We start from the raw sequence: 14,632 nt of genomic DNA on the forward strand, positions 1-14,632 counted from the left end.
TGCAAATACTGCTGTTGCATATACTGTGCATAAAATTTGAACTTTTTCAACAATTGAACATTTGCAAAAAACACCACTGTACCATAAAATCAATTAATATACATAAAAAAGTGCACAATAACTAAATCCAACATACTTCTTACTCCCCCTCCAATTCCACAGCAGGTGTCCCCATCAGAGTCCCCCCCACAGCAGGTGTCCCCATTAGAGTCCCCCCCCACAGCAGGTGTCCCCATCAGAGTCCCCCCCCACAGCAGGTGTCCCCATCAGAGTCCCCCCCACAGCAGGTGTCCCCCATCAGAGTCCCCCCACAGCATGTGTCCCCCATCAGAGTCCACCCACAGCATGTGTCCCCCATCAGAGTCCCCCCCCACAGCAGGTGTCCCCATCAGAGTCCACCCACAGCATGTGTCCCCCATCAGAGTCCCCCCCACAGCAGGTGTCCCCATCAGAGTCCCCCCCCACAGCAGGTGTCCCCATCAGAGTCCCCCCACAGCAGGTGTCCCCATCAGAGTCCCCCCCCACAGCAGGTGTCCCCATCAAAGTCCCCCCCCCCCCCACAGCAGGTGTCCCCATCAGAGTCCCACCCACAGCAGGTGTTCCCATCAGAGTCCCCCCCCCGCACAGCAAGTGTCCCCCATCAGAGTCCCCCCCCCACAGCAGGTGTCCCCCATAAGAGTCCCCCCCACAGCAGGTGTCCCCCATAAGATTCCCCTCAACAGCAGGTGTCCCCCCAACAGCAGGTGTTTTTATAGGGCAAACACAATCAATGACGTCACACCTACAGCCACACCTCCCTACAGTTAGAAACACAAATGAGTTAACCCCTTCAGCGCCCCCTTGTGGTTAAGTCCCAAACTGCAATTGTCATTGTCATTACAGTAAACAATGCATTTTTTATGCATTTTTTTGCTGTGAAAATGACAATGGTCCCAAAAATGTGTCAAAATTGTCCGAAGTGTCCGCCATAATGTCGCAGTCACGGGAAAAAATCGCTGATCGCTGCCATTAGTAGAAAAAAAAATTATTATTAAAAATGCCATAAAACTATCCCCTATTTTGTAAACGCTATAAATTTTGCGCAAACCAATCGATAAATGCTTATTGCGATTTTTTCTTTACCAAAAATAGGTAGAAGAATACGTATCGGCCTAAACTGAGGAAAATAAATGTTTTTTTATATATTTTTTGGGGATATTTATTATAGCAAAAAGGTGATCAAATACTACCAAAAGAAAGCTCTATTCGTGGGAAAAATAGGACGCTAATTTTGTTTGGGAGCCACAATGCACAACCGCGCAATTGTCAGTTAAAGCGACGCAGTCCCAAATTGCAAAAAGGGGCCGGTTAAATAAACTACCCCCTTCCCCCAGCTGCACACCTACCTGAATAGGGCAGCCATGGACTGTGGCAGAAAACTTGTTTATAGTGCAAAAAATAAAAAAACGCAGAGGTGATCAAATAGCAACAAAAGAAAGCTCTATTTGTGGGAAAAAAAGGACGCCAATTTTGTTTGGGAGCCACGTCGCATGACCACGTGCGACGCGCAATTGTCAGTTAAATCGACGCAGTGCCGAATCGCAAAAACTGGCCAGGTCCTTTAGCTGCCTAAAGGTCCTGGTCTTAAGTGGTTAAGTACGGTAGTTTAGCGACATTTCACGAGTGTACGCAATTTTAAAAAGCGTTAGGTATCTATTTGCTCAGGTTAACATCATCTTTCATGTTTGACCAAAAAAAATTGGGCATATATTTTTATTTAATAAAGTGTATTTTATACACTTAAAATAGTGTTTGAAAAAACGCTGCGCAAATACCGTGTGACATAAAAATAAAAAAATTGCAACAATCGCAATTTTTCTAGGGTCTCTGCTAGAAAAAAAAAAATAATAATAAATATATATATATATATGGTTGTGCGTAACTTTGCAGCAAAAAAAATAAACAAAAAGGGCCAGGAAATGCTTGGTCTGCAGGTGGTGAAGGGGGCGTGGCAAGGGGAGTGCCATATGCCTTTTATACGTTTGCTAATAGGCGTCCCTTATTCCCTCCTCAGAAAGTTGGGAGGCATGCTGTTTCGCAAACCGGTTTTTTTCCTTAGTAACGGCAAGCAAAGCAAATCCAGAGATTGCATTGCGCATGCTCAGTTTGCAGTCTGCCGCGCATGCGCCATCTACATAGCGCAGCATGGAGCACTGCGCTACTCTGGAGGAAGAAAGGGGCGGGGCTAGGTGTGTAAGCGGCTTCGCCCTGTACTCTAGTCCCTCCTACTTCAGATCATGTGACGGAGCTCCATGCTTCCCGCTGCCAGGCTCGGCACTGGCGGGGTGTTTGAAGACCGGAAGTGACGCCATGTGTGTTTAGGAAGACGGAACGGTGTACTGGATGCGGAGGAGAGCTGGCTGCGGGTATTGTATGCTTTCTATACATAAATCACATCTTCTCTCTGAGCTGCGGAACCACAAGTCCCAGCGTGCTTGTGATAACCTGTTGCGGTGTAAGCATGGAATGAGGGGACAGTGCTATGAGGGCGATAGGCATCCAATATGAGGATGTCTGCTGAAGTGAGAATTGTTTTCAAGAAATTCCCCTTCGCTTCCTGTCCTTCCCCTGAGAGTGCTTCACCAGACAGGAAGTGAGGGGATATCTCCAACATGGGACACAGAAATAAAAACCAGCCTCCCCCCCCCCACCCCCACACTCTACTACTAAAGACAAGTGTTCCTGATTTTTTTTCTTCTGTTGGAGATTTCTCCTTACGTCCTGTCCTCCCCAAGTTTATATGTTTGTGTCCCCTGTAGGAGATTTCTCTTTGCTTCCTGTCTGGTGAAGCACTGTCAGGGGGAGGACAGGAAGTGAGGAGAAATCTCCAACATTAGACACAGAAATAAAAACCTGCCTGGGGTTCCAGCCTCCCCTCCCCCTCCCCTACTTTACTACTAAAGACAAGTTTTTATTTCTGATTTTCTCCTCACTTCCTGCCCCCCCCCCCCCGGTTTATATATTTGTGTCCCCCTGTAGATTTCTCCTCACTTCCTGTTCCCCCGCCCCATGTTTATATATTTGTGTCCCTCTGTAGGAGATTTCTCCTTACTTGCTGTCCCCCCCCAGGTTTGTTTGTGTCCCCTGTAGGAGATTTCTCCTTACTTGCTGTCCCCCCCCCCCCCTCCCCCCCACCAGGTTTATGTTTGTGTCCCCTGTTGTGTCCCCATCCTGCCCTCACTTACCCCTTACCCCCCCCCCCATCTTGCCCTCGCTTACCCCTTACTCCCCCCCCCATCCTGCCCTCGCTAACCCCTTAGTCGTCCCCCCCCCCCCACATCCTGCCCTCGCTAACCCTTAGTCTGAGCAATGATGACATCTACACTCTCCAGAAATATCCCGTGGTGGTTTCTACACTTGATCTGAGCTCAGATTTGTTGTCCTGTAGTATTGCTGAGGTTGGATGTGTGAGTGGAAGTCCTGATTGTCTTAAAGAGGAACTAAACAGTATTTTAGCACTACACACTTGCTTACCTCTTAAACCCCCCCCCCATCCTGCCCTCGCTTACCCCTTGCTCCCCCCCCATCCTGCCCTTGCTCCCCCCCCCCATCCTGCCCTTGCTCCCCTCCATCCTGCTCTGTAGTCTGTGAGTGTTGTGTGTCTAGTTATTTTTGTATCCTGTGTGTGGCCTGAGAGTGTTGTGATTCCTGTGTGTTTCATCTGAGCAATGATGACATCTACACCTTCCAGAAATAACCCGTGGTGGTTTCTACACTTGATCTGAGCTCAGAATTGTTGTCCTGTAGTAATTGCTTGGATGGATATGTGAGTAGAAGTCCTGATCGTCTTAAAGAGGAACTAAACAGGATCTTGGCAACACAAACTAAAAACTCGCTTACCCCTTACCCCTCCATCCTGCCCTCGCTTACCACTTACTCCCCCCCCATCCTGCCCTCGCTTACCACTTACTCCCCCCCCCATCCTGCCCTCGCTTACCACTTACTCCCCCCCCCATCCTGCCCTCGCTTACCACTTACTCCCCCCCCCCCCCCATCCTGCCCTCGCTTACCACTTACTCCCCCCTCTCCCCCATCCTGCCCTCGCTTACCACTTACTCCCCCCCATCCTGCCCTCGCTTACCACTTACTCCCCCCCCCCCATCCTGCCCTCGCTTACCACTTACTCTCTCCCCCCTCACCGAACTCCCCCAAATCACCCCTCTACCTACTCTTCCTAGGCGATGCGTATCAGTAATTGATGTTGGTTAGTACTTGAGAGAAAAAAAAACTTTTTTTTTTTTTAATCAAATTTATTTTAATAGATGTTTTACTCCAAAAGCATTTTATCCAAAGATCGTTTTCTACATAAGATACATCCATTTCTTTTTTTCAGCATGAAATGGAGCTTAGTTATGTAGCATAAGGCTGTATATTCTGCAATATTTACATTTTTGGTAAACTCATTCAATGAGTCCAAGCTGAGATAACATGCACTGCATTCACACAATTTCACGGTAACCATGAGATGAACCGAAGTTCACTAATATTCCTTTATCCCATTGTTTTGCAAATCTATGTACACTACAAACTGTATAATTGAATCGATTCTGATATTGTTGCTTTACTGACCTGACGCTTATTATTCTAAATAGGAAACCTTCATTTTGTTTTTAGAAATATTAAAGATTCTAACTACCAGCAAGAATGAGTCCTTACATTTAATGAGCACCTGTCATTTCAGATCCATCATGGCAGCACCTGTTAGCGGGCATCCACTCACCTGCTGCCACCACATCCCTCACCTTGTTGTGTCACTGCCGCATCACCAGCCGTCCCATTAAAGTGAATGAGACTGTTGGTGAGTCAGCGGGTCGGAGGAGGAGCCGCTGTGGGACAGAGATGACAGTTCCTCTTTAAAAATTATGATTTAAATCAAATTCACCCGGGTCGGTACTCAGTGTTAAAAAATAAAAAATAATGGTTTCAGTGCATCCCTAACGATTACCTTTTGTAACGTGTCCTTGTTCAGGGTGTAACATGTTAGAGATGCACCGGCCTCCGCTCACTCCTAAAATGGACTATGGGACTTGTGGTGTTTCCAGCCATGAAGTAGTTAGTAGACCTCTTTAGTGCTATAAAACGCTGTATATAATTTTCAATGTCTTCATAATGTCCCCTCTGTGTTTCCTGCACACAGGATTTATGACTAATGTACACGGAAAACATGAAAAGGAAAGTGGCCAAAGTCGCCCCACTGCGGCTCAGTCCAAATGAAGAAGCTTTAATCCTGAAGCAGGAACGGGAGAGGAGGAGGAAACTACGACTGCAGCAGGTGACATGGCACTTTACATTAGAAGTCCCAAACCCGGAACTACACTGTATCTGGGCACCATGAACGGAAAATGCTATTCGGCTCCCCCATTCATCCATCCATCATTTGTTTTATTGAGAAGTTTCTTCAACACCCCCCCCCCCCCCCAGCAATTCTAGCCGTGGCCATCTCGAGTACGGGCACATAATTCATGTAGCATTTACTTCCTGGAATCCATCTTTCTTTATTCTTAAAGTGGTTGTTTACCCCAATTTGTCATTTTTACCTACAGGTAAGCCTATAATAAGGTTAGGAGATTATTAGGGAAATATTCCTTTTGCATGCAGCCGCTGAAGGTCCGGCAGACGCTGCCAGACATTGCCAGGAAGAAGACTCCCACGCGTATGTGCAGGAGTGACGTCATCGCGGCTCCGTCACTCACAGCACCGGAGCCACGAAAAAATGTCAGATCCCTTGGCGTGGACGTGTGATTTGAAGTCTCTCTGAGGTCATTTTTTTAGCTCTTAACCACTTCCCGCCCGGTCAATATACAATTGACGTCCGGGAAGTGGTTGTGAAATCCTGACTGGACGTCTATTGACGTCCTGCAGGATTTCATGCCGACGCGCGCCCGCACGGCGATCATTGATGCGGGGTGTCAGTCTGACACCCTGCATCTCCGATCTCGTTAAAGAGCCTCTTTAACACGTGATCCGCTGTGTCCAACCACGGCTGATCACGATGTAAACAGGAAGAGCCATTGATGGGCTCTTCCTCACTCGCGTCTGACAGACGCGAGTAGGGGAGAGCCGATCGGCGGCTCTCCTGACGGGGGGTTCGCGCTGATTGTCTATCAGCGCAGCCCCCCCCCCCCCTCGGATGCCAACACTGGACCACCAGGGAGTGCCCCTCGGTTGCCAAATGGAGCAAAAAAACAAAAACAAAAAAAAATACAATCAGTGCCCACAAATGGGCACTGACTGGCAACATGGGCACTGACTGTAATGATGCCCAGCAATGCCATCAGTGCCACCCCTCAGTGTCCATCAGTGCCACCTTAGTGCCCATTTATGCCCAGTGCCTACCTATCAGTTCCCGCCTATGAGTGCCCATCAGTGCCGCCATATCTGTGCCCATAATTGAAGAAGAAAACGTACTTATTTAAAAAAAAAAATATTATTTTTTTTAAAAAATTTCGGTCGTTTTTTAGTTGTTGCGCCAAAAATAAAAATCGCAGAGGTGATCAAATACCACCAAAAGAAAGCTCTATTTCTGGGAACAAAATGATAATTTCATTTGGGTACAGTGTAGCATGACCGCGCAATTGTCATTACAATTACGACCGTGCTGAAAGCTGAAAATTGGCTTGGGCAGGAAGGTGCGTAAGTGCCTGGTATGGAAGTGGTTAAACAAAAATGATCAGTGATGAAAAATGGTAAAATCTGCTTACCAGCTGAGCTGGTACTTGATTTATCTTTCTGAGACACAAAGTGTGTGTGTGTGTGTTTCTGTATGTGGAGCCTGTAGTCTGTGAGTGTTGTGTGTCTAGTTATTTTTGTATCCTGTGTGTGGCCTGAGAGTGTTGTGATTCCTGTGTGTTTCATCTGAGCAATGATGACATCTACACTTTCCAGAAATAACCCGTGGTGGTTTCTACACTTGATCTGAGCTCAGAATTGTTGTCCTGTAGTATTGCTGAGGATGGATATGTGAGTAGAAGTCCTGATTGTCTTAAAGAGGAACTAAACAGTATCTTAGCACTGAAAACTCTATTTCACCGCTCATCGTCCCTAGTGCGTACCCATACATCCTTGGATGGGAAGGGTGATCTCTCTATTATATCTGCAGCTGCAGCCTTGATGGAGATATTGTATTTTTTCTGTTGGGGTTCCTGCACAAAATGGAAAGTAATCCGGAATGGCGATAGAGCTGCTTGCATATTTTTACAGGCGGTGGAAGGGGGGATTTTGTTCATTCCACAGGGGGGGGGGGTGACACTTTAATAATTGTTACAGGTTACCTGTTTAGAGTTAAAGTAGGTCTAGTGCTAGAATTATTAGGGAAAATGGATGAATGGCTGCACACCCCGGAAGGATGCCAAAGTCTCTTATTGTAGTGATCCAAAAAAGCATGTATAGCACCAAGAGCTAAAAATGTTAACGCGTTTCATGCAGATAACGGCACTTAATCAGAATACTGTATAATTATTGCTCTCGCTTTACTGTTCACGGCAAAACCTTATGTGTGGTGTGAACACCGTTCATATACGTGCATGACTTGCCTTTTGCTTCTGCACGTGAGCATGGGCACTTGGTTTCTTTTTTTCCTTTGCTTCCCTTTTTTTTAATTTTTTTTTATTTTTCTTCTTCATCCATTGTAATGGAAATAAGGGATGACCGGTCCTCTTTATGGAGAGATCTGGGATCAATAAGACCCCAGATCTCTCTTCTACCTTTTTTTAAAAGCAAAAGATCAAAAAATGTAATATTTTGCTTAAACAATAAAGGTTGTTTACAGCCGCCCCGGGACCGAAAGTGACGTCATGATGTCGCTCCAGTCCTCCAAGACCATAGAGGCCTTCTGGTCTCTGGGAACCTCTATGGCCAGCTGCACGACCCGTTGGATTGTTTCTCTGGTGCAACGGTAAGAATGGTAAGCCTGAGAAACACGGGGGGGGGGAGGGGGCGTAATGTCCCCTCCCACTGCTTCTGGCATTAGTCGTTCAGATCACTTTTCATGAGGAATCGCCGGCTGAAAAAGAAAATGCTGGGGCTTATGACTGATGGCTTTAGCCATAATCCCGGTAAATCATTTACAAACCCCAACGTATGTGTGTGTGTGTGTGTGTGTGTGTGTGTATATATTAGGGCTGTGACTGATTAAAATTTTTGTGTTCGATTAATCGTTTGTTTTTTTAATCGATTAATCGACTAATTTCGATTAATTAACGCATATACAGATACAACTACTTTTAGCTGATCTCCTTGCATTGCAACTCTGCATTAGCCATAGGTAAATGTGGTGGGGGCAGGATGGGGGCAGATGTGTATATTCTTGCAATATGGGGGCAGATGTGTATATTAAAGCATATGCCCCCATGCTGTAATATACACATCTGCCCCCATGCTGTAATATACACATCTGCCCCCATGCTGTAATATACACATCTGCCCCCATGCTGTAATATACACATCTGCCCCCATGCTGTAATATACACATCTGCCCCCATGCTGTAATATACACATCTGCCCCCATGCTGTAATATACACATCTGCCCCCATGCTGTAATATACACATCTGCCTCCCATACTGCAAGAATATACACATCTGCCCCCATGTGTACATTACAGCATGGGGGCGGATGTGTACATTACAGCATGGGGGCCGATGTGTACATTACAGCATGGGGGCCGATGTGTACATTACAGCATGGGGGCCGATGTGTACATTACAGCATGGGGGCCGATGTGTACATTACAGCATGGGGGCCGATGTGTACATTACAGCATGGGGGCCGATGTGTACATTACAGCATGGGGGCCGATGTGTACATTACAGCATGGGGGCCGATGTGTACATTACAGCATGGGGGCAGATGTGTATATCCTTGCAGTATGGGGGCAGATGTGTATATTACTGCATCTGCCCCCATGCTGTAATATACACATCTGCCCCCATGCTGTAATATACACATCTGCCCCCATGTTTTAATATACACATCTGTCCCCATACTCCAGGAATAATATATACATCTGCCCCATAATGTTACCACACACAGATGGTTGTCCTTTCTTACCTGACTATCAGGCAGGCAGACCCATCCGCAGAGTAGCTGATGGACACACGTGCGCAAGGGAAGAAGATACAAGCAGGCGGGCAGGTGATGATGACGTCAGCGCGCCGCTACTCGGCTGCCGCCGGGTGGACCAAGATGGCCACGGCTCCGGAGCTAGGCCGAAGCCGCGGCCTTTCCCATGGGCGAGACCGTGGAGCTCACTCCGCGGATCGTCCTCGATCAAAATAATTTTAATCGACCTAAGAAATTAACGATTAATCGACCAATTAATCGTTAATTTCCGCAGCCCTAATATATATATATATATATATATATATATATATATATATATATATATATATATATATATATATATATATATATATATATATATATATATATATATATATATATATATATATATATATATATATATATATATATATATATATATATATATATATATATATATATATATATATATATATATATATATATATATATATATATATATATATATATATATATATATATATATATATATATATATATATATATATATATATATAGTGTGTGGCGCAAGTGGTTATATTTGGATGAACAACACCTTCTTTTTTTTTTTTTTGTTTTTTTTATTTATTTTTTTAAACAGATATAATAAAACATTCAATGGAATATTTAACAGACCAAAAGGAAACGCATAAATGTATCATTTACTTTTTCAGGGGTGTTGTATATGTGACTATAATTTAAATTGCACTCTATGTACAGGGACTTAATCCTTATTTATTTTGGTAAATGACATTTGGAGAATGAATGTTTGTATTGGTTACTGTGAGTTGCTTGAGGCAGATCATCCCTCGTTTTTTATTAAAAACGACAGGTTCAAATTAATCCAGTTAGAGGATTGATGGTTTAAGTTGTCTCCCCGGGATGCTAATTGGCTTCTGTCGTCTAGGTCAGAGAACAGGAGAAGTTTATCGCCCAGCAAATCCGCCACGATGTGAAGGAGCGGAGAGATCATCAGCTCCAGCATTTGGCAGAGGAGCTGAGAAGCAAATGGGAAGAAGCTCAGGCTGAGAAGCTCCGAGCTCTGGAGGAGGTCTATCTGTCTGCACTGAATGCCATAGGAGAGGGACATCGGCAGGCCAAGGAAAACGTAAGGCTTCTCCCACTGTAGAAACCTTAACAGGACAGACTGAGGGGCATATTAGTAAAGCAGTGAACGGGACTTTCACCAAACATTCACTCGTGAGGCGCTGTCCCTTTAAAATGCTTGCACAAGTCGGCTGCAGTGAATGTTTGCTAAATGTCAGATTCATTCATTTATAATTATGCTTCTCTATGTGTGTTTTTTTTGTTTTTATTTATGCTGGTATATTAATGTATTTGTGTGGACATCCTTATAAAATAGTCTGCATTGCATTTGGCGAAAGTGATTGGATACTGTGGGTTAACTAACCCCCCCCCCCCCATTTGTCTCATTCTACTCCCACTTTTTATTTCATTACATATCAAAGTAGTAAGTTGCATTATCTGGATGCCTATTAGCTACAATATATTACCAAAAGTATTGGGACACCTGCCTTTACAAGCACATAAGTTTACGCTATAACAGCTTCAACTCTTCTGGGAAGGCTGTCCACAAGGTTTAGGAGTGTGTCTATGGGAATTTTTGACCATTCTTCCAGAAGTGCATTTGTGAGGTCAGGCACTGATGTTGGATGAGAAGGCCTGGCTTGCAGTTTCCGCTCTAATTCATCCCAAAGGTGTTCTATGCGGTTATGGTCAGGAAGTTTCTGCACCCCAACTCGCTCATCTATGTCTTTATGGACCTTGCTTTGTGCACTGGTCCAAATCATTTGGTGGAGGGGGGAATTGGGTGTGGAGTTGTTTTTTTTCAGGGGTTGGGCTTGCCCCCACTAAGGACCTGCTCACACTGCCCACATATTAATCTGCAGCAGTTTAGTGTGCGGGCGGATCTCCTATCAGCTGCAATGAGCTTGGCAGCAAGGGGCAGCGTTTTGTTGCTTTACACAGTTATTTTATTTGTAGTTTTTATTTATTTTATATATCTCTATCTCTATATATATCTGTTGTTTAATATTACCAAGGATTTTTTTATGTTTTATCCAGGACCTGTTATATTTTTTCTGCTGAAATTAAAGTAATATTTAAGGTTGTTATCCTTCCCTTTTCTATTTTTGAAAAAATTAAGATGTTCTAAGCCGATCGGATTTTCCGCAGACAAAGAGGCGGACTTTTGTCCGAAGGGCATGTGCCTGGATTTTGGCTTTAATACAAACGGCACGCAATTATCAGCCAACAAACATGAACGTAGTCACGTACTACGTGTTTTTTCAGCTCTTGAGCCCCACCCTTTGGGCACTTTCTGCTAATGTCATGTTTGGTGAGCATTGCTTCCGAGCATGCGTTTTTGTATGTTAAACTTTTGTCTGACAAACTTGTGTACACACGATCAGAAAATCTGACAACGGACCAATGTCCCTGGAAAATCCAACAATTGTCTGATGGAGTGTACAAACGGATGGATTTTCTGCCAATAGGTTGTCAACTCACAATTCTCGTCGGAAAATCCGATTGTGTGTACGAGGCTATACTTGGATGCTCTATGCAGAGCGACCCCTTACTCAAACTTCTGGAGTCCCCCTGCTGGCACTGTCCACTCCTTCTTCCTGTGGGTGCCCCTGCAGTAAACTGTGTGCTATGTGGGTGCACTCTCGAGCCTGGCTGTGTGCTTCCATAGACGCACACAAGAGTGGCTTGGCCAAGCCCCTGCTCCCTCCTGACAGGATTTGACTGCCAGCAGCAGGAGCCGGTTCCTGTTGCTATCAGAGTCTTTGAAGAAGAGTAAGAGAGATCAGTGAACGTGAAAGGAGCCAGGCAAGTGTTTAGACATAGCAGGGGAGGGGGGTGTTTAAAGTTTTTTTATTTTTTTTGGCAACGCAGGTCTAGTCCCTGTGTCTAGAATCAGCAGAAAAATTTGCTCATCTGTCATTGGCTGTTTGTACTGCTGATCATGGAATGCATGAGACTGATAAAAAATATCTAATTTAGGTACTGATTAAACACATTTATTAATGTATTTATGAACACCAGGCAGCAATCATTGGGGATGGTTTTACTAAAACTCAAGAGCACGAAATAGGGTGCAGCTGTGCATGGTAGCCAAACAACTTTTTACTTCAGCTTGTTCAATTAAGTTTTGACAAAAAAATAAATCTGTAATCTAATTGGTTACTGTACAGAGCTGCACCAGATTTGCCACTCTCCAGCTATCCCCCCCCCCCCCCCGATTGTGTTGATGGGGCATTAAAGCGACTTTTCTTTCCTTCAACCCATAGTTGAAGGAAATAAAAATTGCTTAATGTATAGCCAGCCTTAGAGTTTGAGGTGTACCCAGCTCCTACCTTTTGGTTTACTGCCATGAAGCTTTCATCTTTTGTTTTTAATTTGGGTATTCGCTGACGGTGATGCAGTGCTTCTTAAATTGGTAGTGGGGCTGTTAGTGGGCAGAACCCTCCTTCTGCACAGGGCATTTGTGGAAAGTGGCTGCAGTGGGCAGTCTTATTTCCAGGACCCTAGGAAACATAATTCCTGTAATGTATAGAACTGTCGCAAAGGAAGCCTCTGAACATGAAATCTGTTGCACAGTTTTGGCTGGGAGCCTTTTTTATTTTATTTTTTTCTGTTTACGGTTTAAATATTCATTTATTTATGTTTTTTGTTTTATTTGTATTTTTTTTTCTTCTTTGGACAAAGCCACTAATTGCCGATGAACCTTAAACCGTAATCTACTTGCCATCCAGTTCCTGCCAAATCCTCTTGGCAGACAAAGGATTAATTTGTTACTCCTTGGTCTGCTCATAACAATGTATTGCTTTTCAGTTTGAGGACTATGGCTATTGACTTGGCATTTTGTTGCCATAAAGCTAATTTAAAACGCGTTTGTAAGACTGCTCTTTTATTTGAGAACGTACCAAAACCCAAGAACAGATATTTATTTATTTATTAAAATTCTTAAAAGTACAAAAAAAGTACAAAACGCAGTCAGTTACCCGTAGGCCTCGATGCGCCGAGAACAACAATACAGCAACAACCAAAAAAAACACACACAGGCACCGGAACAGATCAAATTTAAAATAGTAGCAGATCAAAGAACTATAAAAACCTATGTAATGCCATAGGCTAGACTGAAAAGCTCAGTTTTTAAAAGCTTCCTGAACTTAAAAAGGTCATTCTCAAGCCTTAATTTTAGAGGCAGGGAGTTCCAAAACTGTGCTCCCTGGACCGCACTCGTCCTCCCTCCGCATTTTTTCTTACGAAATTTAGGAATCACCAAAGTTTCCAAATTAGCCGACCTTAAGGTACGGTTGGGCACATACTTGGTGAATTTTTCCTGCAGGTACACTGGCCCCTTGCCATGGGTAGCCCTGTGCACCATGCATCCAGTCTTAAACAGAACCCGTTCCTTCACGGGTAGCCAATGCAGGGCTCTCAGCGATGGCGTGATGTGGTCACGACGACCAACACCCGTGAGTAGCCTCGCAGCGGCATTCTGAATAAGCTGTAATTTGTGCATGATGTTATTAGGTAAACCCAGGTACAAAGCATTACAATAATCTAATTGACTTCCAATAATGGCATTGACCATAGAGATCTTATGCGATTCTTCAATGAAGCGAAAAGTCGACCTCAGGAGTTTCAAATGGAAGTGACAAGAACTCACCACCTGGTTTACCTGTGGTCGTAGCGTCAATCTCTCGTCCAAGATGATTCCCAAATCCCTGACCTGGGTGACTGGCACTGGGACCGATGAAAACGAGTCCGGCCAGGTAGGGAAACCGCCCGACCATGGCTGATTGCATAAAACCATGCACTCAGTCTTGGAGCCATTGAGCATAAGATAATTGGCCCCCATCCAGGCTTGAATTTCCTCCAGGCAGGTGGCCAGAATTATCTGTGCCCCCCCATGCCTGGGCAGAGGAATGTAGAACTGGGTGTCGTCAGCGTAGACATGAAAAGATAGGTTGTGGCGGCGGATGATATATAGCAGAGGCCTCAGATAGATGTTGAACAGGAGCGGCGATAACGCCGACCCTTGAGGGACTCCACAGAACAGGGGACTATCAGAAGAGCAGTGCAGTCCCAGCCTTACTCTCTGAACCCTGTCCAGCAGAAATGAGGTCATCCATGCCAATGCTATACCATCAATGCCTGCCACAGTCCCTAATCGATCAAGCAGTCTAGAATGATCGATGGTATCGAATGCTGCCGACAGATCCAGCAATACCAAGGCCGAAGCCTCATTTCTGTCCAGGGCCCAGAGTAGATCATCCTGGACTTTGGTCAAGGCAGTTTCAGGACCTCTTCCTGGTCGGAATCCAGATTGAAAATCATCGAGAATGGAATTGGACTCGAGATGGGGCTGAATTTGCCACACTGCGGCTCGTTCCATGATTTTTGCCAGAAATGGTAGAGTTGAAATGGGACGATTATTGCTCAACACGGAGCGTGCCAGGTTAGCTTTCTTCAGCAGGGGAATA

The 14,632-nt window shown here is 44.7% G+C and overlaps 1 protein-coding gene across 1 annotated transcript in view; it reads left to right on the forward strand.

Annotated features, from left to right (window-relative positions):
* Positions 1–2,278: 2,278 nt before the first annotated feature.
* Positions 2,279–14,632, forward strand: part of CEP295 (centrosomal protein 295) — a 111,559-nt gene continuing 99,205 nt past the window's right edge. Inside the window, exons 1-3 of the mRNA XM_040340144.1 lie at positions 2,279–2,405; positions 5,177–5,311; positions 10,024–10,224. Of these exons, the coding sequence (XP_040196078.1) occupies positions 5,189–5,311; positions 10,024–10,224 (324 nt within the window). The 5' untranslated portion in view covers positions 2,279–2,405; positions 5,177–5,188. The remainder of the gene's footprint in view (positions 2,406–5,176; positions 5,312–10,023; positions 10,225–14,632) is intronic.

Source organism: Rana temporaria, chromosome 2 (assembly GCF_905171775.1).
Source record: "Rana temporaria chromosome 2, aRanTem1.1, whole genome shotgun sequence".
Classification (NCBI taxonomy): domain Eukaryota; kingdom Metazoa; phylum Chordata; class Amphibia; order Anura; family Ranidae; genus Rana; species Rana temporaria.